This window comes from Rhineura floridana, chromosome 1 (assembly GCF_030035675.1).
Source record: "Rhineura floridana isolate rRhiFlo1 chromosome 1, rRhiFlo1.hap2, whole genome shotgun sequence".
NCBI classification, from domain to species: Eukaryota; Metazoa; Chordata; class Lepidosauria; order Squamata; family Rhineuridae; genus Rhineura; species Rhineura floridana.
The window spans coordinates 156,963,743-156,983,744 of record NC_084480.1 but is presented as its reverse complement, the minus strand read 5'-3'; the positions used below and the strand labels follow the sequence as shown (position 1 = coordinate 156,983,744).

Genomic DNA, 20,002 nt, shown 5'->3' with positions numbered 1-20,002 from the left:
ACACAAGTTTCATGCCAACCCCAGGCAGTCAAGCCAAGGTTATTTGTCTACCCCCTCACTTCAACATCTGGGCTCTTCAGGAAAGCAACGGGAGAAGGCACTTGGGGAGACACTGGTCTGGGTTAGCCATGATGGAAAACTATGGTTTCCTGTTATGAGAACACACCATGGCAAGTCTGAAGCTCTGCGATTGCCTCATTCCCTTCTCTCCTCTTTCACAGATTAAATTTAAAGCTTCCTTTTGCGATCTGGAGTAAATCAACTTCCCATTATGTCCAAATGTGGAAACGTGATCAAGCCATTTAGATAAACCAGGGTCTAAAGCCATCCTGGTTAACCACTTGTGGTTTTAACAAATCTGTTTCCCATGGGATGGATTTGTTATAACACAAAACAGATTACTTCAATACACAAAAAGTTTTATTTGCATATGAAGAAGGGAAGGCCAAGTATATGAAGCCAAAGCTTACTCATTCTCATAATGGGCAAAATACCATTTTTTGTTATATCTGAACTGGACAACTGCGTCAGCCTGTTTTTCCACAGTTCAAAGCACCCATCAACCAGGGCTGTGGAGTCGGTACACCAGACCTTCGACTCCGACTCCTCTATTTTTCTACTGTCCGACTCCTTCATAAATGGCAAATGTATATTAACTAGTAATAACAAAGTTACTTTTTTGAACTCCAACTCCCACTAGCCCAATCCCTGGGGCAGATGGGAGTTGTAGTTCAAAAAGGTAACTTTTCCAAGCTCTGGATTCACGTGGTGGTGATGAAATGCCTTGTGCTACCATTTTACTACAGTAAATGTGTTATTACTAGTTAATATACATTTGCCATTTATGAAGGAGTCGGAACATTTCTACCGACTCCGACTCCACCCAAAATTGCTTCCGACTCCAAATCCGACTCCACAGCCCTGCCATCAACGGTGTAAGTCAGATGGAAAATGCTACAGAGTTCTGAGGCCCAGTTAGATCCATAAGGATTGCATAACCTGAAACTATATTAACTTACAAAAAAGCTGTTTATGAACCTACCGCCTTTATTCCACATATCACGGTAGTGTTTCCTAGCTTCACAAGGGCAGAGCCATCTGCGGTGGTAATTGAACCTATAAGAGAAAGAACAGTTAAGCCTCCTATCTGTGGAACAGTCTTTGTAGACCACTAACACCACTATCACTGCTTGCAGAATAAGACACTGGCTACATATAGATTATTATCTCTTCAGAATTCTGTACATGATTCAGAGCTGAGGGTTTTTGCTGAAAAAAAGTAAAACTGGGACATTGATGTCCTTGTGACCCTGCCTTTCTACAATTCTACAAGAAACCACCCTCCTTTCAAATTCTTAGTGTTATATACAATACTGGTCCTACTCAGAGAAGACCCATTGAAAATAATGGCTCTAAGTCAGTCATGCTCATTAATTTCAATGTGTCTACTCTGAGAAGGACTAGCACTGAACACCACCCTTATTGTCCAGAATTAGAGCTATACCTTTGGATCTTGTTGGCTGCATTAGCAGGCATACAGTACAAATTATAATCTAGAACAGCCTGGTGAGGGGGCCCCAGCTGATAAAGCATCAAACAAACCAGCAAGTTAAGCAGTGCTCAGTGAGTTCAGTAGCAGGAGGAGGAAGCCAGGGCAGACCACACTGCTCCTCCGTCCTTTGAACAAATCCCAAGCTCCCAAGTATAGCAACTCAATAATGTGCAAAACCAAAAATGCAATTAAAAAGCCTGCAGGAGTGTGGGGGCTTTCTAGTTTATTGCAAAGTTTGTCACATGTACAACTATCTGCCTTATGGACAGAAGTGGATGTGTGCTCGATGCAATGAGCTCCTAGCCTTCAGGAGATGAGTTTGTTCCCTCGGAGCCAAGCTGGCTGACTGGGAGAAGTGAGAGAGGCAGACTGATTGGGGATGCAGTAGCTGTGTCCAGCTCTCAGGACGACAGCTCCCCAGCTGTCAGGGTGAAGGAGAGTCTCTGGGAAGGAGGACATCCCATGGAGAATGAAAAGAGGGAAACAATCCCTTAGGAGGGACCCATTACTTCAGGGATGTGCAGTTATCCTCTCATTGTGAGGATATGCCTCCAGGTGGTAGAAAGATTCTAGGAGTGGGGGATTCAATTGTGAAGAACAGACAGCTGCATATGTGATGGGCATGCAGACTGTATGGCCCGCTTGGCACAAAGGTTGTGGATGTCACCCGTTGTTTAGATAGCGCTGGGGAGAAGTCAATAGTCGTGGTGTATGCTGGCACAAATGGCATGGGGAAATGCAGTCGGGAGGTCTTGGAAGCAAAATGTAAGTTGCTAGGTAGGATGCTAAAAGTCTGGACCTCCAAGGTAGCTTTCCCTGAAATGCTACTGGTTCCACACGCAAGGCCAGCTGGAAAAGCGCAGCTACATAGTCTCAATGCAAGGATGAGACGGAGGGACTGGAAGGATGGGATGGATTTATGGGGTACTGGGGGATGTTTGGGGACAAGACAATCCTGCACAAAAGGAACAGGCGCCACTTGAATTAGGATGGAAACAGACTTTGGAGTTTAGAGTAAAAAAAAATCAGAGCAGCTTTTAAACCGATTGTGACAGAAACTGAGGAGGGTCTACCCCCTGGGATGAAGGTGAAAACATTTCCCACAATTTAAATGGGGAAGAGGTAGAACTGGACACAGAGTGCAGGGGCACATGATAGCAATTCAGAGAGGCCAAAGTACCATGCAAGCGCCAAAGACATCTGAGAAGAGACGCAGTATAACTGCTTATACACTAATGCTAGAAGCCTCTGAGTCGAGATGGGTGAGCTTGAGTACTTGGTCACAGAGAACAGCACTGATATAATGGGAATAACAGAAACCTGGTATACCCAATGGTGTAACAATTATCTCTGGACTAAGACTCTCCTGGAAGCACAGGGAAGGGCATATGGAGGGGCTGTTGCACTGAAGATCAAAGAGGCCAGGGTCCAACCAGCTAGAAATCCCCAAACGGGCGGACTCCTCCACAGAAACACTGCAGGTAGAATCACAGAATTGTAGAGGTGGAAGGGGCCTATAAGGCCGAGTCCAACCCTCTGCCCAATGCAGGAATCCAAATTAAAACATACCCGACCGGTGGCTGCCCAGCTGCCTCTTGAAGGCCTCCAGTGTTGGAGAGCCAATCACCTCCCTAGGTAATGAACACTGACAGTTGGTTCTTACTGAGTATGCCCATGCTTATCATTGACTTCAATGTTAAATTTCTTAATTAAAAATCAGCCAGGCATTTTTTTAACTTTTAAACTGCAGAAGATGAAGGTCAGAGTATGGGACAAGTTCAATAACAGGATTATAGGTATGGATGATTTCTAATTAATTTCAACAAACTATGGGACCAGTGACAGAAAAAAATCCAACAGGGGTCTGGATTTCACCCCCTCATTTTACACTTTGAACTCTAGCTTCTCTCTGATTGTTTTGTGTATCGCCATGAAAACTTAGAGGGTTGTTAAGGAAGCGTTTGTGAGTTCAGGACTATAGGTTTTGTAAGGTTTTGTTCTGACATGGGCTTATGGGAAGCATCAGAATGGTATGGGAGGGTATTTTCAATTTAACATTGCAGAATGTAAAAATCCATGCTGGCTATATAGTATACAGCCACTCTTGTGGCTGTATAATACATTATATTGTTATAGCAGACAATATGTTCATACTATGGGTACATACTTCTGATAATATTGCAGTTAATTTGGACCACTTAAAATACAAATGAAACAGCTATGGGGGACTTCCAATGTTGCGTGAACCAACTTCCACTCACACAATGGGACTTCCACTTCTTTCCCCCTGCATCGCCCAAATCTGCTTTGGAGAGTTATAGCACCCTCAGAGCTGATACTGGCAGTGGACAAGGGGCTGCAGGGGGGAGGAGAGACAATATCCTGTTACACAAGTGGAAATCTACTGTGCAGTCAGGCAGGCATCATTGGATATCATACAATGGCTGCTATTGCCTTTCTTTGAAACATTAATTAAGTCAGAATCTGTCTCTGTGTTACCCTTCCTACCTGTTCAGAGTATCTTCCCTAGTTCACTCTGAAAGCACAGTTGGTCCACTCACCTATGTTTACAGTTGTGGTTCGGAATTCACCAAGGTCCCTTCCATCAGGTCGGCAGTTTTCTTTCTAAAAAGATGATAGCCTCTTACACAAGCAGTTTATCTTATCCACTGGCAACAGAAGAGCTTAATTAAAGCAAGCTCTCAAAGATAAATATGTGATGGACTACTAAGTGCTATGATGTCTGTGCATATTCCAAGAACAAAAATACATGTTTTAGAATGTTTATATTCATATGCAAATTTATGCAGACAAAATGGAGCCCACAGCAGATAAAAGTCCATCTCAGACTACAATGAAAAACTTTGCACGTTCGTGGAATTCCCACTACCAAAATTTTGGACCATTAAAATCCTCCATCTGCGGAGGAACATGCATCTCCCACAACTGACAATATGGAAATGCCAAATAGGAACACTTGTTCCCACATCAATAAGCACTGAGACAGCCTTGGTCGCCCTGTATGATGACCTGTGTCGGGAGAGGGACGGAGGGAGTGTAACTCTGTTGATTCTCCTTGATCTTTCCGCGGCTTTTGATACCATCGACCATGGTATCCTTCTGGAGAGACTTGTGGAGTTGGGTGTTGGAGGTACTGCTTTGCAGTGGTTCCGCTCCTACTTGGCGGGTCGTCTCCAGAGGGTAGTGCTTGGGGAACATTGCTCGACACCGTGGGTTCTCCAATATGGAGTCCCGCAGGGGTCAGTTCTGTCCCCCATGCTTTTTAACATCTACATGAAGCCGCTTGGTGCGGTCATCAGGAGTTTTGGAGTGCGTTGTCATCAGTATGCTGATGACACGCAGCTCTACTTCTCCTTTTCATCTTCTTCAGGTGAGGCTGTCAATGTGCTGAACCATTGCCTGACTGCGATAATGGACTGGATGAGAGCTAATAAACTGAGGCTCAATCCAGACAAGACTGAGATGCTGTTGGTGGGTGGTTTCTCTGATCAGATGGTGGATATTCATCCTGTTCTAGATGGGGTTACACTCCCCCTGAACGAGCAGGTTCGTAGTCTGGGAATACTTTTAGATCCTTTTCTGTCACTTGAGGCTCAAGTAGCCTCGGTGGCACGAAATGCATTCTACCAACTTTGGTTGGTAGCCCAGCTACGTCCCTATTTGGACAGAGAGGATCTCACCTCAGTTGTTCACGCTCTGGTAACCTCCCGATTGGACTACTGCAATGTGCTCTACGTGGGGCTGCCTTTGAAGACGGTTCGGAAGCTACAGCTGGTGCAAAATGCAGCGGCCAGACTAATAACGAGGACCAGACGGTCCGAACACATAACACCTGTTCTGGCCCGCTTGAACTGGCTACCTATATGCTTCCGGGCAAGATTCAAAGTGCTGGTTTTAACTTATAAAGCCTTATACGGCGCGGGACCACAATACCTATTGGAACGCCCCTCCCGATATGAACCTGCTCGTACACTGCGCTCAACATCGAAGGCCCTCCTCTGGGCTCCGACCCATACGGAAGCTCGGAGGATGGTAACAAGAACTAGGGCCTTCTCAGTGGTGGCCCCTGAACTGTGGAACAGTCTTCCCGAAGAGATACGAATGGCGCCAACGCTGCTATCTTTCCGGCGCCAAGTTAAAACCTTCCTATTTTATCAGGCATTTTAATTTTTTCTATATATGTTTTTAATCTGGTTTTAGGTTGTGGAGTTCTATATATATCTGTTTTGTATTGTTTATGTAATTTTATTGCATTCATTCATATTTGTTGTACACCGCCCAGAGAGCTATGCTAGTGGGGCGGTATAAAAATTCAATAAATAAATAAATAAGCCTCAAGGTTATTAAAGGTTTTCATTTATATGTAACAATTATATTCCTGATAAATGATGCAAAAATTGTATCATAACTGCTTGTTAACAGCTATAATCATGTGACAGTGTTAATGACACCAAGACCTTTGGTACTGATCAACACATGATCCACTTAAATGTAAATTTATCGTGCAGAAATATGGCCAAGGTGTAAGCACCAGTAAGGATGATTTGATAGGATTGTTATATTAACATAATACAACGCTGCATGTGGCATCATAAAAAGAGCCTTGCAGCATTAGAACAAAGGCCCATTTAATCCAGCATCCTATTCTCACAGTGACCAATTAGGGAATTTTCACTAAAGCAGCAAAAGGGAGGTTCTGGCAATAAGTTTTAATTTTTGAACACTGGACTTACCTTGACAGGTTTATTCTCTTCAGTGGACAAAGGGTATTTTGTACAGGTTATGTCTCACACTTGCGTCAGAAGGCAGGACTATGCTAAAAGGCTTTGCCAATTTTCTTCCTTGTGAGAGGACCCTCCCCTTCCCAGTTTGGAACATAGCATACACCAAGAGATCTTTTTTTAAAAAAATGGAGAAAAACACATACTAGAAAAATGATCTCTAGTAAACACCACAAAGAAACAGTTCCAGATGCTGAGCAAAACACAATTGTAAGAGTAGATGGCAGAAAAGAAGTTCCCGAGGACTCAAATTACTCTTCTTATAAAACCATGGACATTGAAGAAGTCTCTAGATTTATCCCAACTCTCTAGACTTATCCCACAGTAGCCAGAAAACCTGACCTAGATGGGTAGTATACTCCCAAACAATCACTGAAGACAATGATGCATTGGTGATTTACCATGAAGGAGCCTTTTCTGGCAGATGACACAACCACAGCTGGGTTAATACACTCTAGCTGCCCAAGCAGGAAAGCTCTATGATCAACTGGGATATAAATTTGCATTTGATGTAAACTTGCAGTGCTCTCCTTACATCTAGTTTGTACCATGTCTGTTCTGTAAGACTGGGCAGAAGGAGGGAGTTATTAACTCCTGCTTTTTATGAAAAATAGAACTCACCTTCAGGATATAGAAAGTCTGTCTCAAGTACTACCCTTATGGGATATGCAGAGGTTCCTTTGTACTGAAAGAGCCCTGAGTTCTGCCACTTTTCTAGTAGATGCGATGGCTACTAGAAATACCACTTTAAAGGTTAATAGACATAAAGAGAGGCCAAGGGTTCAAAAGGAGATAATGTAAAGGCACTAACTACTTTGCGTAGATTCCAAAAAGGGAATGCACTGTTTGGGGAGAAATTAACCCTCTTCATCCGAGGGTAGGAGCTGAGGAATTTGCACCTTGACTGGGTCAAAACCAAGGTGGTGACCTACAATTCAACATGCTAAGTCTTTAGTCCTTGGCCTAGACCATCTTGAAGTAATTGTAAAAGTTCAGTTATTCCTGCTGACAGACTGTCAAAATGCTTGCGTCTCACATATGCTCTCCAAGTGGCCTAATAAATTCTGATAGTGAGATTTTTTGTGTGGAAAGCCAGAATGGTGTTAATCACTGGAAGCATGTAGCCTGCTATTAAGATGGTTTGCTGCTCAACCTCCAGTCAGCTAAGTTGGGCCACTCTGGGCCTGATGGACCCTTGGGTGAGCAGGTCTAGATCCAGCAGTAGAGGGAGATGTGGTGTTATGGCTAGAGGTGGTGCCAACACAAGAGATTTGGATTTTGGGACCACAGGCTACGCTTCCTGGAAGATGGGACTGCTGGCAAGTGTCGGGTTGCACCTCACAAGAACAGGCACCTGACAAGGACAGGGAAGAATGTGTTTGGCCACATCAGGAGGGCTTTAAACTGAATCCTAAGGGGGAGGGAGATGTAAACTTGGAGGTAATAACTAATGAAGCCTTGTGCACAGTAAGAGGAACTGAGAGAACAGCTCTAATGGGGACCAGTAATAGTCTTCATAAAAATGTAGGAAGGAAGCCAGGCTGTAAATCATATGGTCTTTGATGTCTATCTACTAATGTCCAGAGTATGGGAAACAAACAGAATGAACCTGAACTCTTAATACAAGAGAGTAAATACAACTTGATAGGTATAACTGAAACTTGGTGGGATGACTCTGATGAGTAGAATACAGCAACTGAAGGATATAACTTGCTCAAAAAGAAGGAATAGAAAGGGAGGCACATTTGCACTATATGTTAAAAATATCTATCCCTGCAAAGAAATACAGAAGGATGAGCTTGGTAGCTCCACCGAAAGTATCTAGATTAAAATAAATGGGGCAAGGAATAAAAGGAACACGATGGTTGGAGTCTTCTACAGACCACCCAATCTAGAAGACGAGGATGAAACTTTTGAAAAGCAAAATTCCAATGTTTCGAGGAGGCATGATGTAGTAGTAGTAATGGGGGAATTCCATTACCCTGATATCTGTTGGGAGACAAATTCTGCCAAGCACACCACCTCTAAGAAATCCCTGATTTGTTGGAGATAACTTTCTCCTACAGAAAGTGGAGGAAGCAACTAGAGGACCAGCTATCCCTGACTTGAATCTAACCAACAGAGATGACTTGGTGGATGAAGTGGCAGTTACGGGAACTCTGGAAGGAAGTGACCATACTATACTTTTGATTTTAACGGAAGCAAAGGCTGAGAGTAACCATAGGCGTATCCTGGACTTCAGGAAATCAGATTTTAATCAACTCAGAACAATAGTAAGGTTCTGTGGCAAGCGATCCTAATGAGAATAATGAGTCCAAGATGGGTAGGAGTTTCTAAAAAAGGAAATTCCAAAGGCACAATGGCAAACAATTCCATCAAGGAAAAAAGGGGGTGACAGCAGAAGAAGCCAGTGTGGCTTCACAAAAAGCTTACAGATGATCTGAAAACAAAACACACACAAAGAAAATGGAAGGAAGGTCAGGCCACAAAGGAAGAGTACAGGCAGGTATCACGGAATTGCAAGGATGGTATCAGTAAGGCTAAAGCAGAGAATGAACTGACGTTAGCTAGAGATGCCAAAAGCAACAAAAAAGCTTTCTTCAGGTACATCCATAGTAAAAGACAGAGAAAAGAGTACAGAGAAAATTGAGTGCAGCTACTCAATGAGGATGGCAAAATGATAACAGATGACAAAGAAAAGGCAGAAGTGCTCGGTTCCTACTTGGGCTCAAGTCTTCTCCCAAATGGACAGCCAGTGCAGCATTGGGGTTAGAGTGTTGGACTACGACCAGGGTTCGAAACCCACATAGCCACAAAGCTCACTGGGCGACCTTGGGCCAGTCACTGCCTCTCAGCCTCAGAGGAAGGCAAAGGTAAACCACCTCTGAATACTACTTACCATGACAACCCTATTCATAGGGTCACCATAAGCCGGGACTGACTTGAAGGCAGCCAATTCCATTTTTTCTCTATGACCCATCTGGGAAATGTGAAGTTGAAGAGACAGGATTGCAGCTTGTGATTGATAGACAAATGGTCAAGGAATACCTAATCACTTTGAACGAGTTAAAATCTGCAAAGCCTGATGAAATGCATCCTAGAATATTGAAAGAAATGCCTGAAGAACTCGCGGAACCACTGTCTATTATCTTTGTGAAAACGTGGAGGATGGGTAAAGTGCCAGATGACCGGAGAAGGGCTAATGTTGTCCCTATCTTCAAAGAGAACAAAAAGGAGGAACCAGGGAACTACAGACCAGCCAGTCTGACATCGATCCCTGGGAAAATTCTGGAGCAGATTATAAAGCAGTCAGTCAGTAAGCACCTTGAAAACAATGCAGTGATTACTAGGAGCCAACATGGATATATCAAGAACAAATCCTGCTAGGCTAATCTTATCTCAGTTTTTGATTGGTAACCACCCTGGTATTCTGATTAGCAAGCTAGCTAAATGGGGGCTGAATGGAACAACTACCAGGTGGATCCACAGTTGGCTACAGAATTGTACTCAAAGAGTGCTTATCAATGGTTCCTTCTCAAACTGGGGGGAGGTAACAAGGGGGTACCTCAGAGTTCAGTCCTGGGCCAGTGCTCTTCAACATTTTTATTAATGACTTAGATGAGGAGGTTCAGGGAACACTTATCAAACTGCAGATGATACAAAATTGGAAGGGATAGCTAATACCCCGGAAGACAGAAACAAATTTCAAAGGGGTCTTGATTGGCTGGAGCATTGGGCCGAAAACAGAATGAAATATAACAGGGATAAGTGCAAAGTGCTATACCTAGGGGGGGAAATGCACAACCATAAGATGGGGAAACTTGGTTCAGCAATATTACATTTGAGAAGGCTCTTGGGATTGTTGTTGATCACAAGCTGAATATGAGCCAACAGTACGATATGGCTGCAAAAAAGGCAAATGCTATATTAGGCTGCATTAACAGAAGTATAGTTTCCAAATCACATAAAGTATTAGGTCCCTTCTATTCAGCACTGGTTTGGCCTCATCTTGAGTACTGCATCCCGTTCTGGACACTACACTTTAAGAAGGATGCAGACAAACTGGAACAGGTTCAGACGAGGGCAACAAGGATGATCAGGGGTCTGGACACAAAGCCCTATGAGGAGAGACTGAAAGAACTAGGCATGTCTAGCCTTGAGAAGACCGAGGGGAGATATGATAACACTCTTCAAATACTTGAAAGGTTGCCACACAGAGGAAGGCCAGGATGTCTTCTTGATTGTCCCAGAGTGCAGGACACAGAATAATAGGCTCAAGTTAGAGGAAGCCAGATTTCAACTGAACATCAGGAAAAACTTCCTCTGTTAGAGGAGTACAACAATGGAACCAATTACCTAGAGAGATGATGGGCTCTCCAACACTGGAAACATTCAAGAGGCAGCTGGACAGCCATCTGTTGGATATGCTTTAAGTTGGATTCCTGCATTGAGAGGAGGGTTGGACTTGATACCCTTATAGGCCCCTTCCAACTCTATGATTCAATGATGCAGTATGTTTGAGAACCATGGTCTCCTGGGCTATTGAGGAGCCAGTAGAATGGCTTCTGTTTGTTCTACTATGACCTTTTGGAGAACCCTTGCAATAAGGGGGAATGGCGGAAAGGTGATGAGGTTATCCTGTGGCCACAGGCTGTTGAGCACATCCATCAGCTCTGCTCCTGGTAGTCCAAGGGCCAGACCAAAAATTGTTATCATATAAGGTAGCAAAACTTTATTATGATTTTTTTAAAGGTGCATGACTCTGGGCTTTAAAGCTACTAGATGTTTCTTTGCAATTACACTAAGTTACCTGTTATTCATACATTGGGTAAAATTACATAAAACATGGATACACGCAGGTGTGTCTAACTATGGCATATCAAAATTAATGTATTCATACTATGGCTTTTTGGAAAGGTAAAAGAGTACCCCACAATTGTCTAATACAGTTTAGGTGTATATCAGGATTAGGTAAAAATGAGGACATTTAACTTTTTTTATTGATATATATAGCTTGTATCATGAAAACGGTAATGGATAAGTCATTATTAGAATTAATCATTTGTAATTAATCATTTGTAATTTATTAGCTTTCCAATGCAGCTTTACTTTTTAAAATCCGACACTTTGTTCACACATTACAGTTTAAATTAGAAAAGTAAGAAAACAATGGCTTCAGCCATCTTTATGACATCATAAAAAAGCCTGACTCTGTTTTATGTGGTAACAGCTCCCTGAAACTCCTTTTGTTTATGCTGTTTTGCTCGTTATTATAATAAAAAACCTTAAATAAATAAATAAGCAAGCAAGCTTAAATAGCCAATCAGAAGAGGCTATCACTTGAAACTACAATTCAAACATTCACCTTTCAACAATTCATAATGACGTTTCGCCACCTTAAATGATACGGGTATGTCAGTTCTCAGCTCTTGGCCCATAGATCACGGCAGCTGGAGTCAAGAGAGGAACCTTGTTGTTGAGATGTGAAGAGGCTGAGGATTGGTCAGCCAAGGTGCAACTGGATTAGAGATGTAAAATTTCCAAAACTTTTGAAGCCATGGGGGGCGGGAGGAGTGGGGTGGGAAAAACCAGAAATTTGGGGAGAACTTGAAAAATATTCAATACTGATTTTTTTTAACATTCTTCACAGATCGAAAGACTGTTACTTTAGGAACACAAAATGTTTGCCACAAAATTATCAAGTTCAGTATATTAAAAGTACAGTTTAAACAATACTTACAAATTACTGTATTAAAGCACTAACAAATTTAATACTGTTTTTAAACTTCTTTTTTTAAAAAAAAATGCTACAAAAAGCTACAAGCTGCTGAACTATAATGAACCTAGCATCTCTTTTGTTTTGCCAGTATATGAGGAACAGGCAAAAAATGATAAAAACCAAAGAAACCATCAACGTTATAGTAAAATAATGAAATCCTCCAGTCCTCCAAGGTGTAAAGCAGACATAAAGCACTAATATTCCTAGCAAGAGCCGAGAAAAAGGGAGGGGCCATGACTCAATGAATACTACAGGAAATTTAATCAGTCTCATTTTGTGAACTATCACTATCAGTTTCTGCTGTTGCTCTTACTTTTTCCCGCTCCCACTCCTTTGACGCCTAGTCAAGAGGACAGAAACAGATCCCCCAACAAGAGGAAGACAACTAGCAGAGAAGGCACTGCATCTCTAGAGGCAGAAAAGCATCTTGCTTTTGCATTTGAGAATTGTACTTGCAATGCACAATTCAGGACTTGTTTGCCCTCGTTTTACAGGAATTATAATGTACATAATCTTACATAAAAGCCTTTCTGTTACATAGCTTTTAAAAATCATTTTGGGGGAGTCGATGTATGAACACCTTGTCTTAAACATTTTATTCATCATTTGAAATGCGGCTTTTGATATTTTCTTCCCCATTGTTGCAAGGTGGGCAAGCAACAGAATCAGAAACAAGAAATTCCCTTTTGCACTTCAGATACGCCTTTAAAACCCTGTGAATATACAAAAAGTGGCACTCCTCCCCTGAGAAGCTAAAGATATATGGAAGGAACAAAGCACCAGCTCTTACATTCAATAGAAAAGTTGACCTTTGGGGAATAAGAGCTAGGTCTACTCTCAAGATAAGGGTATATTTATTTATTTATTAAATTTATATACCGCCCCATAGCCGAAGCGCCCTGGGCGGTTCACAACAGGCAATATCAAAATACAATAAAACACATATTTAAAACAATTCAAACAGCATTAAAAATGGGGAACGTTAAAAAAAAAATTTGATTTAAAACATTTATAGCACATATTAAACACATATTAAAACAATTATTAAAATGCCTGGGAGAAGAGGAAGGTTTTGACCTGGCGCTGAAAAGATAGTAATGTTGGCGCCAGGCGTACCTCATCAGGAAGACTATTCCACAATTCGGGGGCCACCACGGAGAAGGCCCTTTTTTTTTTTTTGAATTAAATATTGAATTAAACAGAACTCCCATCTGGTCACAGAGGGTCCAGAGCTCTGACCTTCTTGGGCATGTTTCTGCAGTGCATGGCCCCAGGCCAGATCCAGACTCTCTTGAATGAAACAGATTTTCCAGATCCATTTCAATCAGGGTTCAGAGCCAGCTGTGGCACAGGAACTGCCTTGGTCTCCCTGTATGATGACCTATGGGGAGGGGAGTGTGTCCCTATTAATCCTCCTTGATCTCTCACAGTGGCTTTTGATACCATCAACCATGGTATTCTTCAGGAGTGGCTGTACAAGTTAGGGGTGGATGGCATTGCTCTATAGCAGGTCCAGTCCTACTTTGATGGCTGTTCTCAGAGAGTGATGTTTGGGGGGGATATCATTTGGCTCCATGGTCATCACATTCAGTAAGGCCTTATTTTATTTGTTAGTCACTTTTCTACGCACATATGTGCACTCAAAGCGACTTACAGGGTTTGATTTTATCTCCCATGCTATTTAACATCTCCATGAAACTATTGAGTAGAGTCATCCAGAGATTTAGAGCAATATGCTGATGACACACAACTCTCTTTCCTTTACATCTCCAGGTGTGGCAGTAGATGTGCTAGACCGATGTCTTGTCTCGGTAATGGATGGATGAGAGACAATAAACTGAAGCTGAATCCAGACAAGACTGAGGCACTGCTAGTGTGTAGTTCCCTAGACCAGATAGACGGGTTGTGACCTGCTCTTGAGAGGGTTACAGTCCCTGTGCTAGTTTTGACCTATAAAGCCTTATATGGCTCAGAACCCCAATAACTCAAGGACCGGCTCTCCCTATATGTACCAACCCAGACCCTGTCCTCAGTATCGGAAGCCCTTCTTCGTATTCCTCCTCCAAGGGGGGGCAGAGTGGCAACATGAGGCCTTCTCAGTGGTGGCCCCGTTTGTGGAATGCTCTCCTCAGGGACCATCATTATGTTCTTTAGGCACCAGACAAAAACATTTCTCTTTGCCCAGGCACTTGGTTCTTAACTTTGGAAGGCTTTCGGAGGGCTTCTGTTGTGTTGCCTTCCTAAGGAAGTTTGCTCCACGCCCTTGTGCTCTGTTTTGTTTTAAACTTTTTATATTTTTTAATTTGTTTTTTTAGTTTTTTATTAACTTAAAGTCGCTTTGAGTGTGTATAGAAAAGTGGCTTAAATTTAATAAATAAATGAGACCTTCCTTATTGAATGTGATGACCATTGGATAAAGCCCCTTCAGCTTGAGGGAGATGACATAAGGGCTCAAAGCTATGCCTATTTAGGGCCTGAAACAGCTACCAGGTTGGATGCTGTATACTGGTGAACTGAGACCTGCTACTCCCCTCAGAAAATTCTTCAGCTGAGGATGAGAGGCCATCGAATCACCCCTGCTCCTCGTCAGAACTATAGGCAGATCAGCTGCACACTGCTCAAATGTGCTTGGCCTGAGCCCTTTTTCCAAAACACCATGCAGGAACACTAGAATAACTCTGAGGTTGGCTGAAGTTGTCAGTACTCATTTATGTTCACCCCATCCACTGAACACTTTTCCTGTGGCCTTGTCTAGTTCACAGACCCTCTTTTGAAGGTCAGAAGTATATCCAACACTCCTTTCTCATAAGCTTGCACTCTGAAATCCACTCAGTCTCAAGGCAGAGAGGTGAAGCTACTACTACTACTACTACTACTACTACTAGTAGTAGTACTACTTCCTTCCTTCCTTATTCCACACTTCCTCCTGAATGAGCCCAGGCTGACAAACGCAACAACAATAAAAAAAATTAAAAAACAGTTTAAAACATTATAAAGCCAGTGATCTCAGGGTTGCCAGAAACAGTGTTTCCCTATCAAACGCCTGGGTAAACAGGAATGTTTTTAAATTATTCCTGAAAGTTCATAACGAGGCCATTGTAACTAGACCACATCTGGGAGGTCCTCTGGCTAGGCATCCTAACAAAATGGATGAAGGAGGTTCCAGAAAGAGCCCCACCAATTCAAAAAACAGGCCTACCTAGGCCAAGTGGGAGTCACTAAGATTAATTCTGCTGCCTTCTGCCCAGAACATGCAGATTACAATCTGGAAGACAGCTGGGTCTAGGCTTCTAGGTCTGGGTCCTGTCTGCTTAGTCAGATGGCTTCTGTTCTGTAGATACAATGCACATGCTTTCCTAACAGGGATCTTAGATTTGCCTTGGCACAGTTGAGGGAAACAACAGACTATTTCATGAGAGAATCTCATAACACCCTTCCTGAAGATTTACATGGGACTTATCCGGGCCCTGGGTCTGAAGGACTGGAGAAGGAGGAAGATCGCCTTGAGTACCAGCCAGTAACAGAAAAGTCAAAACCCTGTATTGCAGCCCTGCTTTCTAGAGCAAGTGGAAAGAGCAACTTGCACAAAGGATACCATCCTCCCCAGAAGGAGAAGTTGCTATTTTGCATGCAACCTAATTGCATGATGTTCCTGTATACAGAAAGGAACTGTAAAATTGACTAAACCAGAAAAGCAAGCTACTTATGGCCAAGTCAATTACACACCTAAGGGGCTTCAAATACAAAATTCCCACCACAAAGGGCCAGTTCAAACAGTCATGAACCAGATTTTCTTTGTATGTGAAATCCTACATGAGAAAGACTTAAATATATATTCCACATACATCTGACCAATCTGGGTTTTTGTGCATTGAAACTGATGTATATAAACCCAATTCTAATGTTATTAGGCCAAGTGGAAGCCTGGCAGTCTTAGAAGTGGGAGAGTCATGCCTAGTGGGAAGGCATAATCTTACTGCCCCATGATGCATAGAGAAAAGATTTTCAGAACCAGTCTAAAGAGGTTGGAAAATCAAAATATAATTTTGGTTCATTTGATTTTGAAATTCAAAGGGATACTTCATTTTTTAAAAATACAGGGCTAACAATGTTTAATACACACAAATCTACATTGTACTTACTAAGAATCTTCTGTAATATTCCAAAGGTTCCACAGTTCTGAAACAAAGTACAGACAAAATGTTTTGCAAACAGACTGCTTGCAGAAAGTCAAAGGACTGGATTCAGATCTAATCATGTTTACAGTACACCCAGTGAACTAAACAGACCCATTGAAATAAGTCATGACAAACTTAAGACCCATTGACCAACTCTAAGTGTAGAGATTTTGGTTGAATATTAGGAGGTATTTCTTAATGGTAAGCGCAGTTCTACAATGGAACTAGTAACCTAGATGGGCTCTCCCTCACTGGATATCTTCAAGCAAAGACTGGGCAGCCATCTGTTGAGGACGCTGTAGCTCTGGATTTCCCACACTGAACAGGGTGTCATACTAGACAGCCTGCCTACAAGGCCCCCAACTCTATGATTCTATAAAAATCATCTAATCCATGTGGTAAGCTGTAGTAGTTTTACTGTTATCATACAGAATTATTTAAAAAGTCCTCCTTGTACACAATGTGTAATATGATCCTCAATCATTTCCCACTGCTTAAATAGTGGTCTACTATTGGAGACTTTATCTCCTAAGATGACATCCTAACTCAGGCTGGCGAGAGGGAATGTGAAAAAGCCCTCTCATGCAGCCTAGCTGTAATGTTCTTCTCAACTAGAACTTTTCCAGATCTTCCTTCCACATCACCCAAGGTGATGCTATGTGAGGGGAGCCTCTGAAAGACCCAGTTCTGTTCAATTGTGTCAACTTCCATCAAGTAACTACCAACCTCAGTGTTCAGAGCCAGTGTATTTCTGGGTAAGACGTGGGAAATAATGGCAAAAGGGAAGGAAGACATCAGTTTGGCAGCTGTTTGAAAGACAATGGTGGACTAAGTGGACTCTCTGTCTGGTTCTGAAAGGCTCAGACAACTAGGATTTAGAGGTACACTGCCTCAGAACACTGAGGTTCCATTTAGCCATCAGAACTAATATAATTAATATACCTATCCTCCACTAATTGGCTCATCCACTTTTAAAGTCATTTTAGATAATGTCATTGTGTTATTAGGTATGCTTGGTGAAGAGATTCCACAACTTAGCAATGCTTTATTGACTTTCAGCTTTTCCTAACTACTCAAGAAGCGCCTCCCTTTTGATACTTGAACTTCCCTCACAGCCATCACATAACGGGGCAGCAAAATCCCTAAATGAATTGTGCCCTGTGTCAAATTATTTTCTTTTGTGGCAATGAGAAAAGCACTTTGCAGATTATCACGAATGGGGAACCTGTGGCTCAGCAGAAATTGCTGGATTAGAACGCCCATCATCATCATTTATTTGACTTGTTAGTTGTCTAATACAATAGTCTCTAGATGATTTACAGAATAAAAATGCAGAGAAAAGCAACAATATACTAAGAAAACAACAATCTCATGAATCACATCAACAAAAGCAGCCATGATAGCCTGTCACAATCCACTAAATGCATGGAAAAAGGAAGTCTTACCAGGGTGCCGAAAAGATATTACAGTACCAGCTAGGCCTCAGTGAAGAGTGCTCTCCATAGCAAGGAGGCCACAACCAAAGCTGCCCTCTCCTTTGTCACCACCCTCCAGGCTTCTCTTGGAAGGGGCATATGGAAAAGGGCCTCAGGTGATGACTATAGGGTCTGGGTAGATTCATGTCAGAAGAGGTGTTCCAACAGGTATTATTCTTATTACATTTATATTCCACCTTTCTTCCAAGGAGCTCAAAACGGCTTACTTGGTTTTCCCCCTCTCTCCAACAACTCTGTGAGATAGGTTAGGCTAAGAGATGGGGAGTGACCCAAGGAAGGAATCCCAGGGAGCATCATAGCTGACCAGGGATTCCAACTCTGGTCTCCCAGGTCCTAGTCCAACAGGATGCCACACTGACCAGTGTAGAGCTTTATAGATTAAAACCAGGACTTTGAATTGGGGTTGGAACTGCGTAAGTGTGTCAGGACCAGTGTTATTTAGGGCCAGAGCCCAGCGGTAATCTGACCACTGTGAAACGGAAATGGACTGCCTTCAAGTCGATTCTGACTTATGGCGACCCTATGAATAGGGTTTTCATGGTAAGCGGTATTCAGAGAGGATTCGCCATTGCCTGAGAGGCAGTGACTGGTCCACCCAGTGAGCTTCATGGCTGTGTGGGGATTCGAACCCTGGTCTCCCAGGTCGTAGTCTAGCTGCGCCTTAACCACTACACGAGCTGAAGCTTCTGAGCTGTCCCCAAAGGCAGTCCAACGTAAACATCTAACCTAGAGGTTACCAGCGCATGAATGGCTGAAACCAGGTTACTGCTATCCAGGAGAATACAAGCACCAGCAGCCGAAACTAACACAAAACACTTCGCACAACTGAAGCAACCCACGACTGATCATGCTGTCTGGAGCAGAGGGGAAATAGGGAGCCAACGTTTAGAGGGCCACGCCGCCCCCACCCCCCCGGTTCCGCTCTAAACAAGCCGATGATTATTATTACTTCACCCGTTCAAACCTGAATGAGACCCAGCTCGGAAAAACAGATCCACACCAGGTCTCCTCAGCTTTGGCAAAGTGACGATAAAGTGAAACCTCCTCGGAAGAGCCGCGAGGGCACCCACTAATTCTCAACTACGCAAGCTTCCCGGCCTGCCCCGCTCGGCGCTTGCTCCGCAAACACGGGCGCGCTAAAGAACCAAGGGTTCCGTTTCCACGTTGGATGGGCGCACGAGGACCCGACGACCCACACGCGCACGTGGGTAGGTACAACGTCGCGGGGGGTGGGTGGGAGCGAAGCTGGAAAACGGCGGCGTCTAATCCCAGCCACAGGCTTCGGCTGAGCTCCCAGAACTAGACGAGGGGAGCCGCCACTCGAGAGAGTTCACTCGCTAACCTGAAGCCGCCCGCAGCCGCCCTCGTCGCCATGATCTCCTCGGCGGCTCCCTGCCTTCTCTCGGCTGCTTCGCGCCGCCCAGCCACAAGAGGCGCTAATGCGGAGAGACTAAGTTGGCTCTAGAGTTAGGAAAACGGTAGCGTGGCCTACAAGCTTCCGGTAAACATTGAAAACCGTTGTTGGCCATCATTCTCTCACAGACACAGAGATCAAACATGCAGAGTACCACGCCCCAATGTCTGGGTAACGGACTTTCGGGTGTACATTGGAAGACTTTTTTCCCAATGAAAAGAGCGGAAGTGAATCTCGCCCCTGTAAGTCAAGGAGAAATGTAGGATTTTAGTGAAGCTGTAGTTGACTGTCTGCCCCAAAACAAGAGATAGTAGTAAAGAGAGCACAAATACAAACCATCACTATTATACTGAAGCTTGAAACGTGAGGCTGTAGCTGAGACAGCATGACTTACGATATTAACCCGTTAATATAGCCCACAAGTTTTAGGCAAGAGATAAAGCGAACCCTGCCAAAATAATACAGTGACCAACGCACACATCCCAAATGAAACATCATAATGAAACAAACAATAATAGGCAGTTAAAAACAAGCGGAACAGATTGAACAATGATCAACTAAAGACCTTAAATTGCCTGGACAAATAAATAAGTTGTCACCTGGCGCCGAAATTATTGGAAGTTAGAGGTGAGACTTTGAACTCCTGCCGGTCCCGTCACTCACACACACACCAGACTGCAGCAAAATTAACAATGAAATTGCCACTTCAGATCCCTACCCAGCTCAAATTGCATACTAAGTTGCATACTAAAGCCTTCTTTTCTACTGACTTTCGTACACT

At 43.2% G+C, this 20,002-nt stretch overlaps 1 protein-coding gene across 1 annotated transcript in view; it reads right to left on the bottom strand.

The window, feature by feature from the left end:
* EXOSC8 (exosome component 8) overlaps positions 1-19,461 on the bottom strand; it is a 43,669-nt gene extending 24,208 nt beyond the window's left edge. Inside the window, exons 1-4 of the mRNA XM_061639150.1 lie at positions 19,150-19,461; positions 16,276-16,312; positions 4,114-4,177; positions 1,043-1,116 (exon numbers count right to left, since the gene is read on the bottom strand). Coding sequence (XP_061495134.1) covers positions 1,043-1,116; positions 4,114-4,177; positions 16,276-16,312; positions 19,150-19,181 — 207 coding nt within the window. The 5' untranslated portion in view covers positions 19,182-19,461. The remainder of the gene's footprint in view (positions 1-1,042; positions 1,117-4,113; positions 4,178-16,275; positions 16,313-19,149) is intronic.
* Positions 19,462-20,002: the final 541 nt, after the last annotated feature.